The 17,845-nt window shown below is 42.4% G+C and overlaps 1 protein-coding gene across 10 annotated transcripts in view; it reads left to right on the forward strand.

Moving 5' to 3' along the window:
- The window catches only part of nrxn2b (neurexin 2b), a 550,373-nt gene extending 533,073 nt beyond the window's left edge, over positions 1-17,300 (forward strand). For 9 of the 10 annotated variants that reach the window (XM_056460822.1, XM_056460830.1, XM_056460825.1 and 6 more), the window contains one exon: positions 14,729-17,300. In XM_056460822.1, coding sequence (XP_056316797.1) covers positions 14,729-15,597 — 869 coding nt within the window. In that variant the 3' untranslated portion in view covers positions 15,598-17,300. The remainder of the gene's footprint in view (positions 1-14,728) is intronic. The other variant, XM_056460831.1, reaches the window with a different exon arrangement.
- Positions 17,301-17,845: the final 545 nt, after the last annotated feature.

Below are 17,845 nucleotides of genomic sequence, written 5' to 3' on the forward strand. Positions count from 1 at the left end.
AAACACACACAACAGTCTGAGCGTTACACCCAAACACACACAACAGTCTGAGCGTTACACCCAAACACACAACAGTCTGAGCGTTACACCCAAACACACAACAGTCTGAGCGTTACACCCAAACACACAACAGTCTGAGCGTTACACCCAAACACACAACAGTCTGAGCATTACATCTAAACACACAACAGTCTGAGCGTTACACCCAAACACACAACAGTCTGAGCGTTACACCCAAACACACAACAGTCTGAGCGTTACACCCAAACACACAACAGTCTGAGCGTTACACCCAAACACACAACAGTCTGAGCGTTACACCCAAACACACAACAGTCTGAGCGTTACACCCAAACACACAACAGTCTGAGCGTTACACCCAAACACACACAACAGTCTGAGCGTTACACCCAAACACACAACAGTCTGAGCGTTACACCCAAACACACAACAGTCTGAGCGTTACACCCAAACACACAACAGTCTGAGCGTTACACCCAAACACACAACAGTCTGAGCGTTACACCCAAACACACAACAGTCTGAGCGTTACACCCAAACACACAACAGTCTGAGCATTACACCCAAACACACAACAGTCTGAGCGTTACACCCAAACACACAACAGTCTGAGCATTACACTCAAACACACAACAGTCTGAGCGTTACACCCAAACACACAACAGTCTGAGCGTTACACTCAAACACACAACAGTCTGAGCGTTACACCCAAACACACAACAGTCTGAGCGTTACACTCAAACACACAACAGTCTGAGCGTTACACTCAAACACACAACAGTCTGAGCGTTACACCCAAACACACAACAGTCTGAGCGTTACACCCAAACACACAACAGTCTGAGCATTACACCCAAACACACAACAGTCTGAGCGTTACACCCAAACACACAACAGTCTGAGCATTACACTCAAACACACAACAGTCTGAGCGTTACACCCAAACACACAACAGTCTGAGCGTTACACTCAAACACACAACAGTCTGAGCGTTACACCCAAACACACAACAGTCTGAGCGTTACACTCAAACACACAACAGTCTGAGCGTTACACTCAAACACACAACAGTCTGAGCATTACACTCAAACACACACAACAGTCTGAGCATTACACCCAAACACACACAACAGTCTGAGCGTTACACCCAAACACACAACAGTCTGAGCGTTACACCCAAACACACAACAGTCTGAGCGTTACACCCAAACACACAACAGTCTGAGCGTTACACCCAAACACACACAACAGTCTGAGAGTTACACCCAAACACACAACAGTCTGAGAGTTACACCCAAACACACAACAGTCTGAGCGTTACACCCAAACACACACAACAGTCTGAGCGTTACACCAAACACACAACAGTCTGAGCGTTACACCCAAACACACAACAGTCTGAACGTTACACCCAAACACACACAACAGTCTGAGCGTTACACCCAAACACACACAACAGTCTGAGCGTTACACCAAACACACACAACAGTCTGAGCGTTACACCAAACACACACAACAGTCTGAGCGTTACACCCAAACACACACAACAGTCTGAGCGTTACACCAAACACACACAACAGTCTGAGCGTTACACCCAAACACACACAACAGTCTGAGCGTTACACCAAACACACACAACAGTCTGAGCGTTACACCCAAGCACACACAACAGTCTGAGCGTTACACCCAAACACACACAACAGTCTGAGCGTTACACCAAACACACACAACAGTCTGAGCGTTACACCAAACACACACAACAGTCTGAGCGTTACACCCAAACACACAACAGTCTGAGCGTTACACCCAAACACACACAACAGTCTGAGCGTTACACCCAAACACACAACAGTCTGAGCGTTACACCCAAACACACACAACAGTCTGAGCGTTACACCCAAACACACAACAGTCTGAGCGTTACACCCAAACACACACAACAGTCTGAGCGTTACACCCAAACACACAACAGTCTGAGCGTTACACTCAAACACACAACAGTCTGAGCATTACACTCAAACACACAACAGTCTGAGCGTTACACCCAAACACACAACAGTCTGAGCGTTACACTCAAACACACAACAGTCTGAGCGTTACACCCAAACACACAACAGTCTGAGCGTTACACTCAAACACACAACAGTCTGAGCGTTACACTCAAACACACAACAGTCTGAGCGTTACACCCAAACACACAACAGTCTGAGCGTTACACCCAAACACACAACAGTCTGAGCATTACACCCAAACACACAACAGTCTGAGCGTTACACCCAAACACACAACAGTCTGAGCATTACACTCAAACACACAACAGTCTGAGCGTTACACCCAAACACACAACAGTCTGAGCGTTACACTCAAACACACAACAGTCTGAGCGTTACACCCAAACACACAACAGTCTGAGCGTTACACTCAAACACACAACAGTCTGAGCGTTACACTCAAACACACAACAGTCTGAGCATTACACTCAAACACACACAACAGTCTGAGCGTTACACCCAAACACACAACAGTCTGAGCGTTACACTCAAACACACAACAGTCTGAGCGTTACACCCAAACACACACAACAGTCTGAGCATTACACCCAAACACACACAACAGTCTGAGCGTTACACCCAAACACACAACAGTCTGAGCGTTACACCCAAACACACAACAGTCTGAGCGTTACACCCAAACACACAACAGTCTGAGCGTTACACCCAAACACACACAACAGTCTGAGAGTTACACCCAAACACACAACAGTCTGAGAGTTACACCCAAACACACAACAGTCTGAGCGTTACACCCAAACACACACAACAGTCTGAGCGTTACACCCAAACACACACAACAGTCTGAGCGTTACACCCAAACACACACAACAGTCTGAGCGTTACACCAAACACACACAACAGTCTGAGCGTTACACCAAACACACACAACAGTCTGAGCGTTACACCCAAACACACACAACAGTCTGAGCGTTACACCAAACACACACAACAGTCTGAGCGTTACACCCAAACACACACAACAGTCTGAGCGTTACACCAAACACACACAACAGTCTGAGCGTTACACCCAAGCACACACAACAGTCTGAGCGTTACACCCAAACACACACAACAGTCTGAGCGTTACACCAAACACACACAACAGTCTGAGCGTTACACCAAACACACACAACAGTCTGAGCGTTACACCCAAACACACAACAGTCTGAGCGTTACACCCAAACACACACAACAGTCTGAGCGTTACACACAGGACGTCTCGATGATTGTTCTCATTTAAAGTGTTCAGATCAGTGTGTGTACAGCCACATGAGCAGATTGTGAAGCGTATATGAGTGTGTTGGCTGTGAGTTTAGCAGAGATATAACTCATCTTTAATGAGACAGAAACCCCAGCGCTGCTGAACACTGACTCACAACAGCGCTGTTTGATTTATAGCTGTAAATATACGCTGCTTTCATTTCCCTCACTCAAACAATAAAGCAGATCTGTGCCTCATCTATAATCAAGATGCTTCATTTATTAGTCGCAGAAGCAAGTCCAATAAAACAAACATGAATATTTCAGAGCGCTGCATAATAACAGTGTGTTTGGACTGATGTGCAGCGAGTGCCTTTACGGAGGTTAATCTGTGCTGTCGTCAGATATTAAGCGTTTGGGTCAATCTCAGCGCTGCGTCTCTCCAGTGTTCGGCTTCAGAATCACATCATCTAAGACAGAGAGACAGCTCAGATCTCTGCTCCCCAAGCATCAAGGCTATTTTAGTGAACCACGAGTAAAACTATCGGTCAAAAACATTCTCCTTAACTCAAATCAAATTTAAAAATGTACAATAAACAGAAAACTAAAGCTAAATCAGCGCTCAATATTATAGTTATTATGGGTTTTACATAAGAGTGAATGTAAACTGCGCAAACACTAAACCTTGCTCTGAGAACAGTAAACAATAAAACATTTGACAAATTACAGTATTTTAATGGTCCCTTTAACAAATGTTATTGAATTTACGTTGCGTTGCATCTACATAATAACTAATTCTCAACAGATATTATTTACAATAAGACTTAGGTTGGCCTTAGGGTTAGTGTAAGCTGACATGTACTTAAAAAGTTTCTTCTAGTCTGTTGAAGGAGCAGTATCAGCAGACTTTTTCCCCAGAGCTGTCTTCCTTTTGAACTCTGCCCCTCACTGACTCTTTTGCCCCCCCCCCCCCCCCCCCCCCCAATACACCCCCCACACTCCTCTAACTTATACTCCTCACAATCACTGCACTATTTAACATTTGCACATTTAAAGTTTGCACATATTCATTGCACTGATTCACTTATTTGAACTGGACATACCCACTGCACATGGACATTTATAATTATGTTTATCTGCACACTTCTGCTATTAATAGCATCCTGTACATATATTCATTTATTGTAAATCTGTTCATAGCTAACACACCTGTATATAATGTTGATAGTACATCCATCTGTAAATATCACCATAGTTTCTCTATAACTGCACTTTATAACTTATACCTGTATCCTGCACTTGCTGCTATTGCACTGCTGGTTAGACCGAAACTGCATTTCGTTGCCTTGTACTTGTACATGTGTAATGACAATAAAGTTGAATCTAATCTAAATGTATAAAAACTAAATAGAAACCAAATAAAACTAAACTAAAGCTGATGAAACCATTAATGGAATAAACTAAAAATGAACTGAAATCTATAACAAATATAAAAATCAAAATAAAAACGTTCAGTAGCAGAACTATAATACTGAATATCAGTGTAGTGATGGCTGCTTTCCCAACACTGCTTCATAAAGCTTCCAAACCTTTACCTATCTTTTATTTACAATCAGTGGTTTGGTGGCACGTATCAAATCATCAACACTCAAAAAATGGCGTTTGTTATTTGTTCAAAGTACTTATTTAAAATGAGCTGAAGCCACACAATTCTTGGTGTTTTGGGGAAAACTTTATTCTTTAATGTTGTTCCAACAAAAATCAATTGTGTGGAGGCCAGCATTTTTCAGTGAAGCTCATGTGGTTTCAGTAAATGAGGCTTCGTTACCACTGGGGGCGATCTGTGTAACACCATAAAATACACTTTAATCACGCAGCTTTATTCAGATTGCCCCTCAGTGGAGAATCACTGAACAGGCTTCATTTTTACCTGATCTCAGATCAGTTTTACAAATTTGTAGGTGTTTTGTAAAATAAAAAGCAATAATGGTTATTAATTATCTCTGCTGGCCAAAAACATTCTCGTTAACTGAAATAAAATAAAAAATTCCCAATAAATTGTCGGCGCCACTGGTGTAGTGGTTAGTGCACATGCACTCCAGTGCTCACAGCGACCCGAGTTCGATTCCGCCTTGTGGTTCTATGCCGATCCTACCCCTCTCTCTGCTCCCTATGGTGTCCTGTCAGCTCTCTCTACTGTCCTGTCGAATAAAGGTGAAAACCCCGAAAAAAATAAATAAAAAATCCCAATAAATGATAAACGAAAACTAGACTAACAAGCACTGAAATATAATAAAGATGAGCAAAAATAAATTTATATTAGACAGATCGCTATTAAATTAGTAAAAGACAAATGACTCGATTACTAAAACTAAATGTATAAAAACTAAACTAAAGCTGACGAAACCATTAATGCACTGACATAAAACTAGACTAAAATGTACAGCAAATTTACCGAATATGTAATCAAAATAAAAACTCAATTAATAATGTGAAACTGTAATGAGCTTGTCGAATATCAGCGCAGTGACCAAAGACTGCTTCATGAAGCTGCCAAACCTTTCTCAATCTTTTGTTTCAAATCCGTGGTTTTAGAGTGAATATTATAATGGAATTATCAAGGTCACGTGATTTCAGTAAAGAATTTATCATTACAGTTTCAAAACATTATTCAACAATAAACAATATTCAGTGTTTCTCCACTGGGGGGCGATCTGTGTAATATTACACAGATATGCTGGTGCTAGCATATCTGAAGGACATCACTGGACCCCTGCTGGACCCCCTGCAGTTCGCCTATAGAGCAAACCGGTCTGTGGATGATGCAGTCAACATGGGACTGTATTATACTCTACAACATCTGGACAAACCAGGGAACTACGCAAGGATTCTGTTTGTGGACTTCAGTTCTGCCTTTAACACCATCGTCCCATCACTGCTTGAGTACAAACTGGCCCAGCTCTCTGTTCCTAGCTCTGTCTGTCAATGGATCACCAGCTTTCTGACAGATAGACAGCAGCTAGTCAGAATGGGCAAAATAACATCCGACAGCCGCACCATCAGCACTGGTGCCCCCCAGGGATGTGTTCTTTCTCCACTGCTCTTCTCCCTGTACACCAACGACTGCACTGCAAAAGACCCCTCCATCAAACTCATTAAGTTTGCAGACGACACTACTGTTATCGGCCTCATCCAGAACGGTGACGAGTCTGCATACAGACAGGAGGTGGAGCGGCTGGCGTTATGGTGCAGATACAACAACCTGGAGCTGAACACGCTCAAAACAGTGGAGATGATAGTGGACTTCAGGAGAAACCCCCCTGCACTCCCCCCACTCACCATCATGAACAGCACTGTGGCTGCAGTAGAGTCATTCAGGTTCCTGGGCACCACCATCTCTCAGGATCTGAAGTGGGACACTCATATAGACTCTATTGTGAAGAAAGCCCAGCAGAGACTGTACTTCCTTCGTCAGCTGAGGAAGTTCAACCTGCCACAGGAGCTACTCGTACAGTTCTACTCAGCTGTCATCCAATCCATCCTCTGCACTTCAATCACCGTCTGGTTCGGCTCAGCTGCCAAAACCGACCTCCGTAGACTACAGCGAATAGTCCGGACTGCTGAACGAATCACTGGCACTACCCTTCCTACACTTCAAGAACTGTACTCTTCCAGAGTGAGTAAAAGGGCTCGCAAAATCACTCTGGACGCCTCACACCCAGCACACTACCTGTTCAAACTGCTACCGTCTGGTCGGCGCTTCAGAGCACCGAGCACAAAAACACCCAGACACAGGAAAAGTTTCTTTCCTCAGGCTGTCTACCTTATGAACAGTTAAATATTCCCCTACTGTGCAATGAATATGTGCAATACTTTCTCATACGCACTTGTACACAGCACCTTATATCAATATACAATGCAATACTCTCTACATTCGCACTTGTACACAGCACCTTATAACCTGTATATTTATAACAATCTGTACATACAACTCAACATCCAGGTTTCTTCACTAACCACATCTGTTTAATGTTCATCATTTTTTATTATTATTATTTTATTTTTTCAGATTTATTTTGTGTTGTCACTTGTCACTTTATGTACACTGGAAGCTTCTGTAGCCAAAACAAATTCCTTGTGTGTGTGAAGCACACTTGGCAATAAAACCGATTCTGATTCTGATTCTGATTCTGATTATACCATAAATTACACTGCTCTACTCAGATGACCCCCTAGTGGAGAAGCACTGAACAGGCTTCATTTTTACCTGATCTCTGATCATTTTTAGGAGATGTAGACTTTTTTAAGGAGACATTTGTCAAATTAAAAGTAAACATAGTTAATACTAGTCTCATGTTGCCCTGTTTATAAATATTAGACATTAGCGTATATAATAGAGCATTGTTTTACTGCCACAATGGAGATTTCCTGATCATTTACTCTTTTCCTCGTCATCTGATAGTCATTTCTAGTAGCACACATTTATATATATATATATATATATATACACACACACACAGTTGAAGTCAGAATTATTAGCCCCCCTGTTTATGTTTTCCCCCAATTTCTGTTTAACAGAGAGCAGATTTCTCCAGCACATTTCTAATCATAATAGTGTTAATAACTCATGTCTAATAACTGATTTATTTTCTCTTTGTCATGATGACAGTAAATAATATTAGACTAGATATTCTTCAAGACACTTCTATACAGCTTAAAGTCACATTTAAAGGCTTAACTAGGGTAATTAGGGTAAAGTTAGGGTAATTAGTCATTGTATAACAGTGGTTTGTTCTGGAGACAATCCAACACTAATATTGCTGAAGGGGCTAATAATATTGACCTTAAAATGGTGTTTAAACAATTAAAAACTGCTTTTATTCTAGCCGAAATAAAACAAATAAGACTTTCTCCAGAAGAACAAATATTAGAGGAAATACTGTGAACATTTCCTGAATCTGTTCAACATCATTTGGGAAATATTTAAACAAGAAACAAAATGCAAAGAAGGGCGAATATTTCTGACAACTGTGTGTATATATATATATATATATATATTATGAGATAAAAAAGGATGTTTTCAGGATATTTCTCCACATAGTTTATCGCAGTGGTTTGAACTGATAAATACAGTTTCAGTGCAGCTTTAAAGACAGTAAATGATCTCAGATCAGATATTTTTCTTCAGTAAATTACCGATCATTTCTCTATACACTTACTGTGTCTTGTCTAGAGAAATAATCGGTATATTACTGAAGAAAATAAAAACACACAGTTATATTATTTTAATCTCAAAAGCTTTCACACCAGAGCAGATACCAGATAAAAAAATACATAGATTTTTATTTCTTTTAGCAAATGACTGATTATTAGACTCTTATCCCTGATCCGGGATCATTTAGAGTCTTTGATGCTGCTGAAGGAATGGAGGAAATCCTGCATGTTTTCCTTAATAACCTCCCACTGAAGACAGACAGATATGGAGATCTCAGATGACCAGCAGGAGACTAAACTATCAGGAGAAGCTCATTCTGGGTCTCAGCTAATATTGTAAAGGGAAACTCCACTTTCAGTGTAAATATTCTCATTTTACTGCTGCTCTACAGTTGAATACGCTGTATAAAATGTCTGTAAATTAATCGTTTACCTTATGTTGTGAATCATCATAGTTTATTTCTGCTGTTGAGTTGCATTATGGGATCTTGATCATTTCTCCTTCAACTTTAACCTTGAGATGTGTGTAAAAGTGACTCTTCTGCACATGTGTGATAGTGTGCAGTGCTCTATTGTCTGTTGCTGTTGTATATTACACCACAGAAACCTTGGAATAATCTGTTATTTTACACACGCATCTCTCTAGATATTGTTTATTATACATCAGATTATTATTTCAAACTACTAAAATGGGAGCGACACGATGGCTCAGTGGTGTCGCACTGTAGCCTCACAGCAAGAAGGTCGCTGATTCAAGTCTCGGCTGGGTCAGTTGGTGTTTCTGTGTGGAGTTTGCATGTTCTCCCCGTGTTGGTGTGGGTTTCTTCCGGGTGCTCCGGTTTCCCCCACAGTCCAAACACATGCGCTTTAGGGGAACTGATATATTAAATTGGCTGTAGTGTATGAGTGTCCGCTGTGTAAAACATATGCTGGAATAGTTGGTGGTTCATTCCGCTGTGGTGACAATGAATAAAGGGACTAAGCAGAAGAAAATTAATGAATGAAACTACTAAAATCTCAATAGAAGTAACTTTATTAAACTGTAGACTTGATTTTCAACATCAAATGAGCAGAGATCAACTTCCCATAATGCAATTCACCTCCGCAAATAAACACAAAACACAGAAACTGTTCACTAATTACACTGATATTATTTCCGGTGTAGTTCACTTGTTGAATCCATTCAGCCAATCGCTGGGTCTGACGGGAGCACTTTTAGCTTAGCTTAGCATAATTCATTGAATCGGATTAGACCGTTAGCATCTATCTCAATTTTTTATTAAAGTTTTTAAAGTTTTTCCTATTTAAAATGTGACACTTTTGTAGTCATGTGCTAAGACTGACGGAAAATGAAAAGTTGTTATTTACTAGGCTGTTACGGCTAGAAACTTGACTTTCATTCTGGAGTAATAATCAAGGAACTTTGTTGCTGTATCATGACTATAGCAGTGCAGTGATATTATGCAGCTCCTGAAAACAGCCCCCAGCTAGTGAACTAGATAACAGCACTTCATAATATCATGATGGTTACAGCATGTTAAATGATCAAACATACATCAAAAATCTTCTTTTTTTATTTGACATAGATGCTAACGGTCTAATCCGATTCAATGATTTATGCTAAGCTAAGCTAAAGGTGCTCCCCCCAGACCTGGAGATTGGCAGAATGTATTCAGAAAAACTGTTTTAACTCAGTTTATTTAAATTCAGATCAGTTTTTATTTCTATAGCGCTTTCTGCAGTGTACAAAGCAGCTTAGCATGGCTAACTCTAGGAGAGCTGTAAATCAAGCATGTTCTCGAATAAAAGTGGAGAGTTTGTTTAATAATGCCGTTCTGTCACATGATCCAGAGTTTGACCAATCACAGACTGCCACGGAGAAACAGATCTTCACACACACACACACACACACACACACACACACACACACACACACCTGACGCTTCCACACAGACTCTTTGATCCATGTGTTTGTCTGTGGGTCGACAGTTTGAGAAAGTTTCCATTGCGTACGTTTGGGTTTTTTCTCTGGTAAGCAGTAAATTCCCCTCTCTTTAAGAACAGAACTCTCTGAATAAAGCTGCGTATCGTAAGATGTTCCAACAGATTTAATAAAAGCCAGAATTATGATTGTGCCGGTGGCTTATCAACGTGTGCGCTCAAACCAGAATTATTGACTGCATTGACGGATCATTCCTCTAAACGGCCCGTCGCCTCCAGCGGGATTTCCTAGCACAGAGATGTAGCGGCGGACGGGTATTATTAGCCTCTGACGGTGTGTGTGAAGCGTTTCTCAGACTGTCGAGCCACACACACGGCTTTATGAGCTCTGTCTTTAACTACTGTTTCCCCTTCAGCTGTAACTGTGTGTTCTGAATGCTAACTTCACCTTTTCTCCTGCTGGATTCACACTTTCTTCATTAATATGCAAACGCTGTTGAAGGTTGTGCTGCTAAAGGGGATGTTGATGCGTAAGATAACAGATCAATCCTGCCCCAGATTCATGTCTAATTCACCTCATATTGTATGAATAATAATGATATGCTTTATGTGTTTACAGACATAGTTCACTCTGAAATGACTATTCTCTTGTTAATTACTCTCCTTTGGGAACTGTAAGAAAACAGCCGCACAGCTCGTTTTGAGTTGGCTCAACTTAAATGGATATTTAGGTTAAATTTGGATAAAAGCATCTGCAAAATGACTAAATGTAAATGTAAATGTAAAAGTTGAGTCAACTCAAAAAAAGCTGTGCAGAAAGTTGTCTTACAATTGCAAGCATTTTCTTTTGACAGGTTGTCAGTCTAAACCTGGATGTCCTTTAATTCATCTTCAAAACACAGAGGATATTTTAGAGGAAATGCTGGAGCTCTCTGACCCTCCATAGACAGCAAGGGTCCTGAAGTATTCCAAGTCCAGAAAAGAGCAAAAACATCCTCAGAACAGTCCATGTGTCTTCACTGTACATAAAAAATAAACAAATGAATGACTTTATTCAACAATTTCTTCACTATGTGTTAGACAGCTATCATATAACCCACATACTCCATATATTCAGGTGGATGAAGACAACACTGTACATAAAACATGTCAAGCTGGATTCACACCAAACAGAATTAAGCATTCATGTGAATAAAGTCAACGCAAACATGCGAATACAAGTGAAATTATTGACGTGTGGTGATAATGACAGATGCAAAGCTTTAGAAATTCTCCTCAGCCATGTCGACATTACAAATTCACATAATTGAACTCAAATGAAAAATTGTCATAGCATGAACACAGTGTCAGCACACACGTCTTTCCACATCCACAGGTTTCCACAGTGGGTGACTTACTTATATACTTACCTATATCTGGACCTGATTATACAGATGTCACCAATATTCAGTGGATACTGAGAGTATTCAGACCCCCTTAAATGTTTCACTGTTTGTTCTGTTCAGCCATGTGCTAGAGTCATTTCAGTTGATTACTGAAAATGACCATACTGACAGAAAAACACAGAACTGTTGACCTTTCTGCAGATTTATTAAAAATAAAAACTGAAATATCACATGGTTCTCAGTGTTCAGAGCCTTTACTCGGTGTTTAGCAGAAGCAGCTTTTATCTATCAGCCATCAGTCTCTTTGGGAAAGATGCAACAAGTTTTTCCCAGCTGGATTTGGGCATCATCTGCCATTCCTCCTTGCAGGTCATCTCCAGTTCTGTCAGGTTGGATGGTAAACGTTGGTGGACGGTCATTTTTAAGTCTCTCCAGAGACGCTCAATTGAGTCTAAGTCAGGGCTCTGGCTGGGCCATTCAAGAACAGAGACAGAGTTGTTGTGAAGCCACTCCTCTGTAAATTTAGCTGTGTGCTTTGGGTCATTGTCTTTTTAGAAAGTAAACCTTCGGCCCAGTCTGAGGTCCTGAGCACTCCGGAGAAGGTTTTGCTCCAGGATATCCCTGTACTTGACTGCATTCATCTTTCCCTCAATTGCAACCAGTCGTCCTGTCCCTGCAGCTGGGAAACACCCCCACAGCATGATGCTGCCACCACTGTGCTTCACTGTTGGGTCTGTATTAGACAGGTGATGAGCAGTGCCTGGTGTTCTCCACACATACAGCTTAGAATTCTGCCCATCATCAGACCAGAGAATCTCATTTCTCACCATCTTGGAGTCCTTCAGGTGTTTTTTAGCAAACTCCATGTGGACTTTCATGTGTGGGCCCCTCTGCCTAAAGCCCAGACTGGTGGAGGGCTGCAGGGATGGTTGACTTTCTCCAACTTTCTTCCATCTCCCGACTGCATCTCTGGAGCTCAGCCACAGTGATCTTTGGGTTCTTCTTTACCTCCGTCACCTCTAAGAAGGGTTCTGGTCATCCCAAACATCGTTCATTTAAGGATTATGGAGGCCACTGGGCTCTTAGCAGCCTTCAGTGCAGCAGAAATGTTTCTGTTAGGTTGGTCAGATCTGTGCCGTGCCACAATTCTGTCTCTGAGCTCTTCAGGCAGTTCCTTTGACCTCATGATTCTCATTTGCTCTTATGGGCATTGTAAGGTCTCATATAGACCGGTGTGTGGCTTTCCTGATCAAGTCAATTAGTATAATCAAACACAGCTGGACTCAGATGAAGGTGTAGAAGCATCTCATGGATGAGCAGAAGAGATGGAGTTAAAGTGTCACGGTGAAGGCTCTGAACACTGAGGACCATGTGATAGTTCAGTTTTTATTTTTAATAAATCTGCAAAATCAGATCTGTGTGTTTCTGTCAGTATGGGCTGCTCTGTGGACACTCATGAGGAAAAGACTGAAATGATTTTAGCAAACAGCTGCAATAAAACAAAGTGAAAATCGTAAGAATACTCTCCGTACCTGCTGTATGTTCAGTGTAGTTTGTAAAGTAATATGATCTGTCCTTTAGTAGAGATATTATCTGAGAGGCTTGCTTTGTTGAAGTGGATCTGATTAGATTAGCATTGTAAACCTTAAATAATAGTTCAGAAGTCTGTTTTTAGTTACTAATAGCAAAGGCAGCCTGTCGAGTCTGTCTGGTTCTGCTTCAGTTCATCTTTATTTCTCTAGCGCTTCTACACGTCACAGCAGCTAAACACAGAATTTCTAGTAAACTGAACCTGTGTCAGTCCAGTTCAGTGTGGTTTAATCTTCACTGCTGCAGAGCAAATCCATCCTAGCGCACACTTATGGCACATGGACTGTTTTGACAATGTTCTTCTTGTGGATCCCTGCTGTCTACGGAGAGTCAGAGAGCTCCAGCAATCCATTTGTGGTCTGAAGATGACCAAAGGTCTTGCAGGTTTGGATCAAGAGGAGGATGTGGGATTAATAACAGAATGGCCATTTCTGAGTGAACTGTCCCTCCCTACTGCACTAAACCATAGTTCTGCTCCATCAAAGGTGTTCACACTAAACCTGAGCAACATGATGTCAACTATATCCTAATGAACACTGTTCAGCTTGTAGACTTTCATTGACTCTCCACAGTTATGGAGGAAACTGCCTTTTGTTATTCATGATATGAGATTTCTCAACAACAGCCTTATGGGTAATAATCTTGAAAGATTTGCTCAGTGTTTTGGGAGGGGGGCTGGGAGTCTTGCGGGACAGTAATTTGAAAATATCACCTTCGGTGTCCCGGGGTGAGAGTGGGAAGTTTTGCATATAGATCCTCATCATTAGTGAGCTTGACATGGCAGCGGGGAGCGGGGATTATGAGCTTTATGAGCTCCGGGAAAACCTGCACTGAATGATGAATTCACAAACACTTTACCTCTGAAACATTGGCTGACATTTGTTCATCACTATCCCAGAACAATCTTACACAGCTTTCTTTTTGTAATTTTTTTTTCATGCAAAAATCACGCGGCCAATTTGTTGATGTAAGTGACCTGTACTACGTGGTTTTGCTCTCTTATTAAACTTGAGTGGAGGTTAGCACACAGCTAGCGTTAGCATTAGCAGGTCTGTATAGTAAACATAGAACTGTTGTCTAGGATTTGTCTAGCTTTAGCTTTGGTTTAGCACATGCTTAAGATTTAAAATGATTGTGTTATTCTAACCCTATAATGTGTAATTGTGTAGCATTGTAGCCTAGCCTAGGTGCATAGACTTGATTGTAACTAGAAGCTACTTTAGAACTAACCTCATGAAGTCTAATGATGGTTCTTCTCTCTCTCTTGTGCGCCGGTTTGTTTGGTGTCTAACTAACGCCGTGCCCTTCTCTCTTTCGTCCTAGGAGGTGAACTAGTGTTGCCAATTATAACTGTGGATTCCCTTGACCCCCCATCAATTGCAACACGTTACCCTGTTATTCCCCCGCCCCCAACCTATCGCCCCTTCCTGACCTTGCTCGAGACAACCAAAGAGTCCGTCCCCCTCCCCGGGCGGCACCCCTGTCCGCTCGACCAGGAGGACTGCGAGGAGCCCATGGAGGTCTCGGCCTATGGTTCAGGCGAGATGACGGAGTCCGATGACGAGGATTACTATAAAAACTCACCCCTTGTCACTGACCGGACCGTACTCCCACCTCCGCCTGGGGCCGGGAACCCTCGAGGTGACCGGCCCTTTGCACGTTTACCCAATTCCCACCGGCCACCGCTCCCCCTGACCCCCACAGCACCCCCGGTGCCCCGGCTCAAACCGGGTATCAATGCGCCCAACATCCCCGCGGGTAAAATGAACACTAGAGATCAGGTGCTGCTGCCGCCTGCTCAGCCCTCGGGCGACACTGATCACAGCGGGCGGCATCGACACATGCCAGGTATAACATATCCCCCCAATTTCCCCCATGTGCCCACTACAGACCCCTCGTCGCCGGACCGAGGGCCGCCTGGAGCCGTGGAGGTGATCCGGGAGTCCAGCAGTACCACGGGTATGGTGGTGGGCATCGTGGCAGCGGCTGCCCTCTGCATCCTCATCCTGCTGTACGCCATGTACAAGTACCGCAACCGCGACGAAGGCTCCTACCAGGTGGACCAGAGCCGCAATTACATTAGCAATTCAGCCACGCAAAGCAATGGCGCCCTAGTGAAGGAGAAACAGCCCGGCGCTGCCAAGACGGGCACCAAGAGCAAGAAAAACAAAGACAAGGAGTATTACGTCTGAGCACGGCCCCAAGGGGGACCCGAGGGGAGAAGGAGAGAGATAGGATGAGGACTGGAAAGGAGCAGTTTCACGTTTAGAGTCTTTTTTAATTTCCCATCTGGTCTAGCCGTCGGCCTCATTTCCAGAGCTAAAGAGTACGAGAGTGAGTGTGTCGAGGGTTTGGAAACTCTCATTTCCATTTTTGATAGCTAATTACCTGTCGCACTAACCTTTTGTACTGAAGAGCAGTGGACTTTATCCTCACTCGTAATTCCTTTTTTGTAAATACTACGCGAGTCCTCAATATTCAGGTCATCTCCTAGCCTGGCAGGCTGTTTTGCGCCGTCCATCGCTGCTCCGTCAGAGCGTTGGATGCGCTTGAGAACGGTTTGGGAATGAGAGCCGCTTGGCTTCGGTGACGTTTGAGGAGCAGATGGTGGCGAACGCGTTTAGCAGTCACACTATTCTCCGTAATACTGCCAAACCAGCTCTGTGTCAAATCCGTCCGTCTCCCTCTCTTTCCAAGTGCTTCACGTTTCCATCCCTCTCTTTCTCTCTGTCCCCCGCTCACCCTTTCTTGGCTTGTTCTCTCTTTTTCTCCTTGTCCTTGGTGCTCAGGAGCAGATGCAACGTAATTCTGTTGTGTTTCCAGCATGTGGTATTCAAAATGAAGAGACAAACTGTTTCTGTGGAGTCAAATTAATAATTCTATATCAATATATATCAAGCCGTTAGCGAAACATCAGTGGTGATCCCTTCAGAACTCTCGGAGTCGCCACACGTTCCAGCAGATCTTGGTGTTTCTGGGGGCCCTGGGCCCGCTGAGGATCTGGCGTTCTGCTGGGATGAAGCTGAAACACGAGGCCAACAGCAGTAGATATATTCACAGAGATATTTGATAAGATTAAAGGACACGACTGCTCAAACATCACGTCAACACACCGCACCAGTGGACAACACCTGAGCAGGAGCTTTTTATTTTTATTTTCTTTTCTATATGTGTGTGTGTGTGTGTGTGTGTGTGCGTGTGTGTGTGTGTGCGTGTGCGTGTGCGTGTGTGTGCGTGTGTGTACTTTCTTTCTTTAGTTTGTCACTATGTCAAAGGGAAAAGACAGCACTGTTCCAGTTAATGTAGGGACCGTGAACTCTCCTGCGTCTCTCAGGATGTGACCGTAGGTATGAACTGCGCATTTAACAAACTCTGGCCTGATCCTGGGAAACAGAAGACGTTGAACTCTAGTAATCTCATTTTCTCCACTCTATTAACAGAACTAAACTCTGAAAAGAAAATGTTTAAATACGTTTGTGAAATGTCTGAATATTTGAACCTCATCCCAGTGCTAAAAGAGATGTGTTTTTCCTAATAATCATCCCTATTAATAAAAAAAGACGACCAGAGAAGTGAAATGCCCTGAATCAGACTCCAGAAAGCAGACGCTCCTGTTCAACACAGAGGAGACAAAAACGGGGTTTACTGTACCAGAGAGCGGTTTAGCAGCGTTCATCCTCTGATTTGGCATCTGTGTGTGTGTCTGCGTGCACGACTGTGTGTGTGTGTGTGTGCGAATGCGCGTCCATCATTTGCGTTCCTGTCCAGGTCGTCTGCTGCGTTTCTCCTCAGATCCTTGTTCTTTCTAAATGTTATTGTAGAGTGTTCCAGTGAGATGAATCTGCATTGGTGTATATTAACAGAAGGGAATACAGTTGGTTATATACTTCTTACACCTGGTGTCGTGTGCTTATTGAACATTCACACTTCTCCTCCAGAATAGTCTTCCTCACGTCTGCTCCGCGAGAGTATTTATAGTCATTTAGCAGAAACAAACACAAGCTTCATTCACATGCTGATCCAAGAAGCTCTCGCAGTCATTTATAGATGACCGTGTTTCAATAATCCCTCATGTTGATTACTGTAGACTTTATTTATTGACTAACTAATGGGTTCAATCAACTAACAAATAAAAAATAGACTTCAAAACCAGTCAGAAGGGGATTTTTCAATTAATCAGTGCATCATTTGAAAGCAGAATAAACTTTCCATTGATGTGTGGACAAGATTTGGTCCTGAGAAAACGACTATGAAATATATATATATATATATATATATATATATATATATATATATATATATATGTGTATGAATAATATCACATGAGTAGCAGTGCAACATGGCTGTATATCAGCACTGGTAGGTGGCAAATGTGTCCCACCAGTGCTGATATACAGCCATATTGCACTGCTACTCATGTGATATTGTGTTTATACAACA

This window comes from Danio aesculapii, chromosome 7 (assembly GCF_903798145.1).
Source record: "Danio aesculapii chromosome 7, fDanAes4.1, whole genome shotgun sequence".
Classification (NCBI taxonomy): Eukaryota; Metazoa; Chordata; class Actinopteri; order Cypriniformes; family Danionidae; genus Danio; species Danio aesculapii.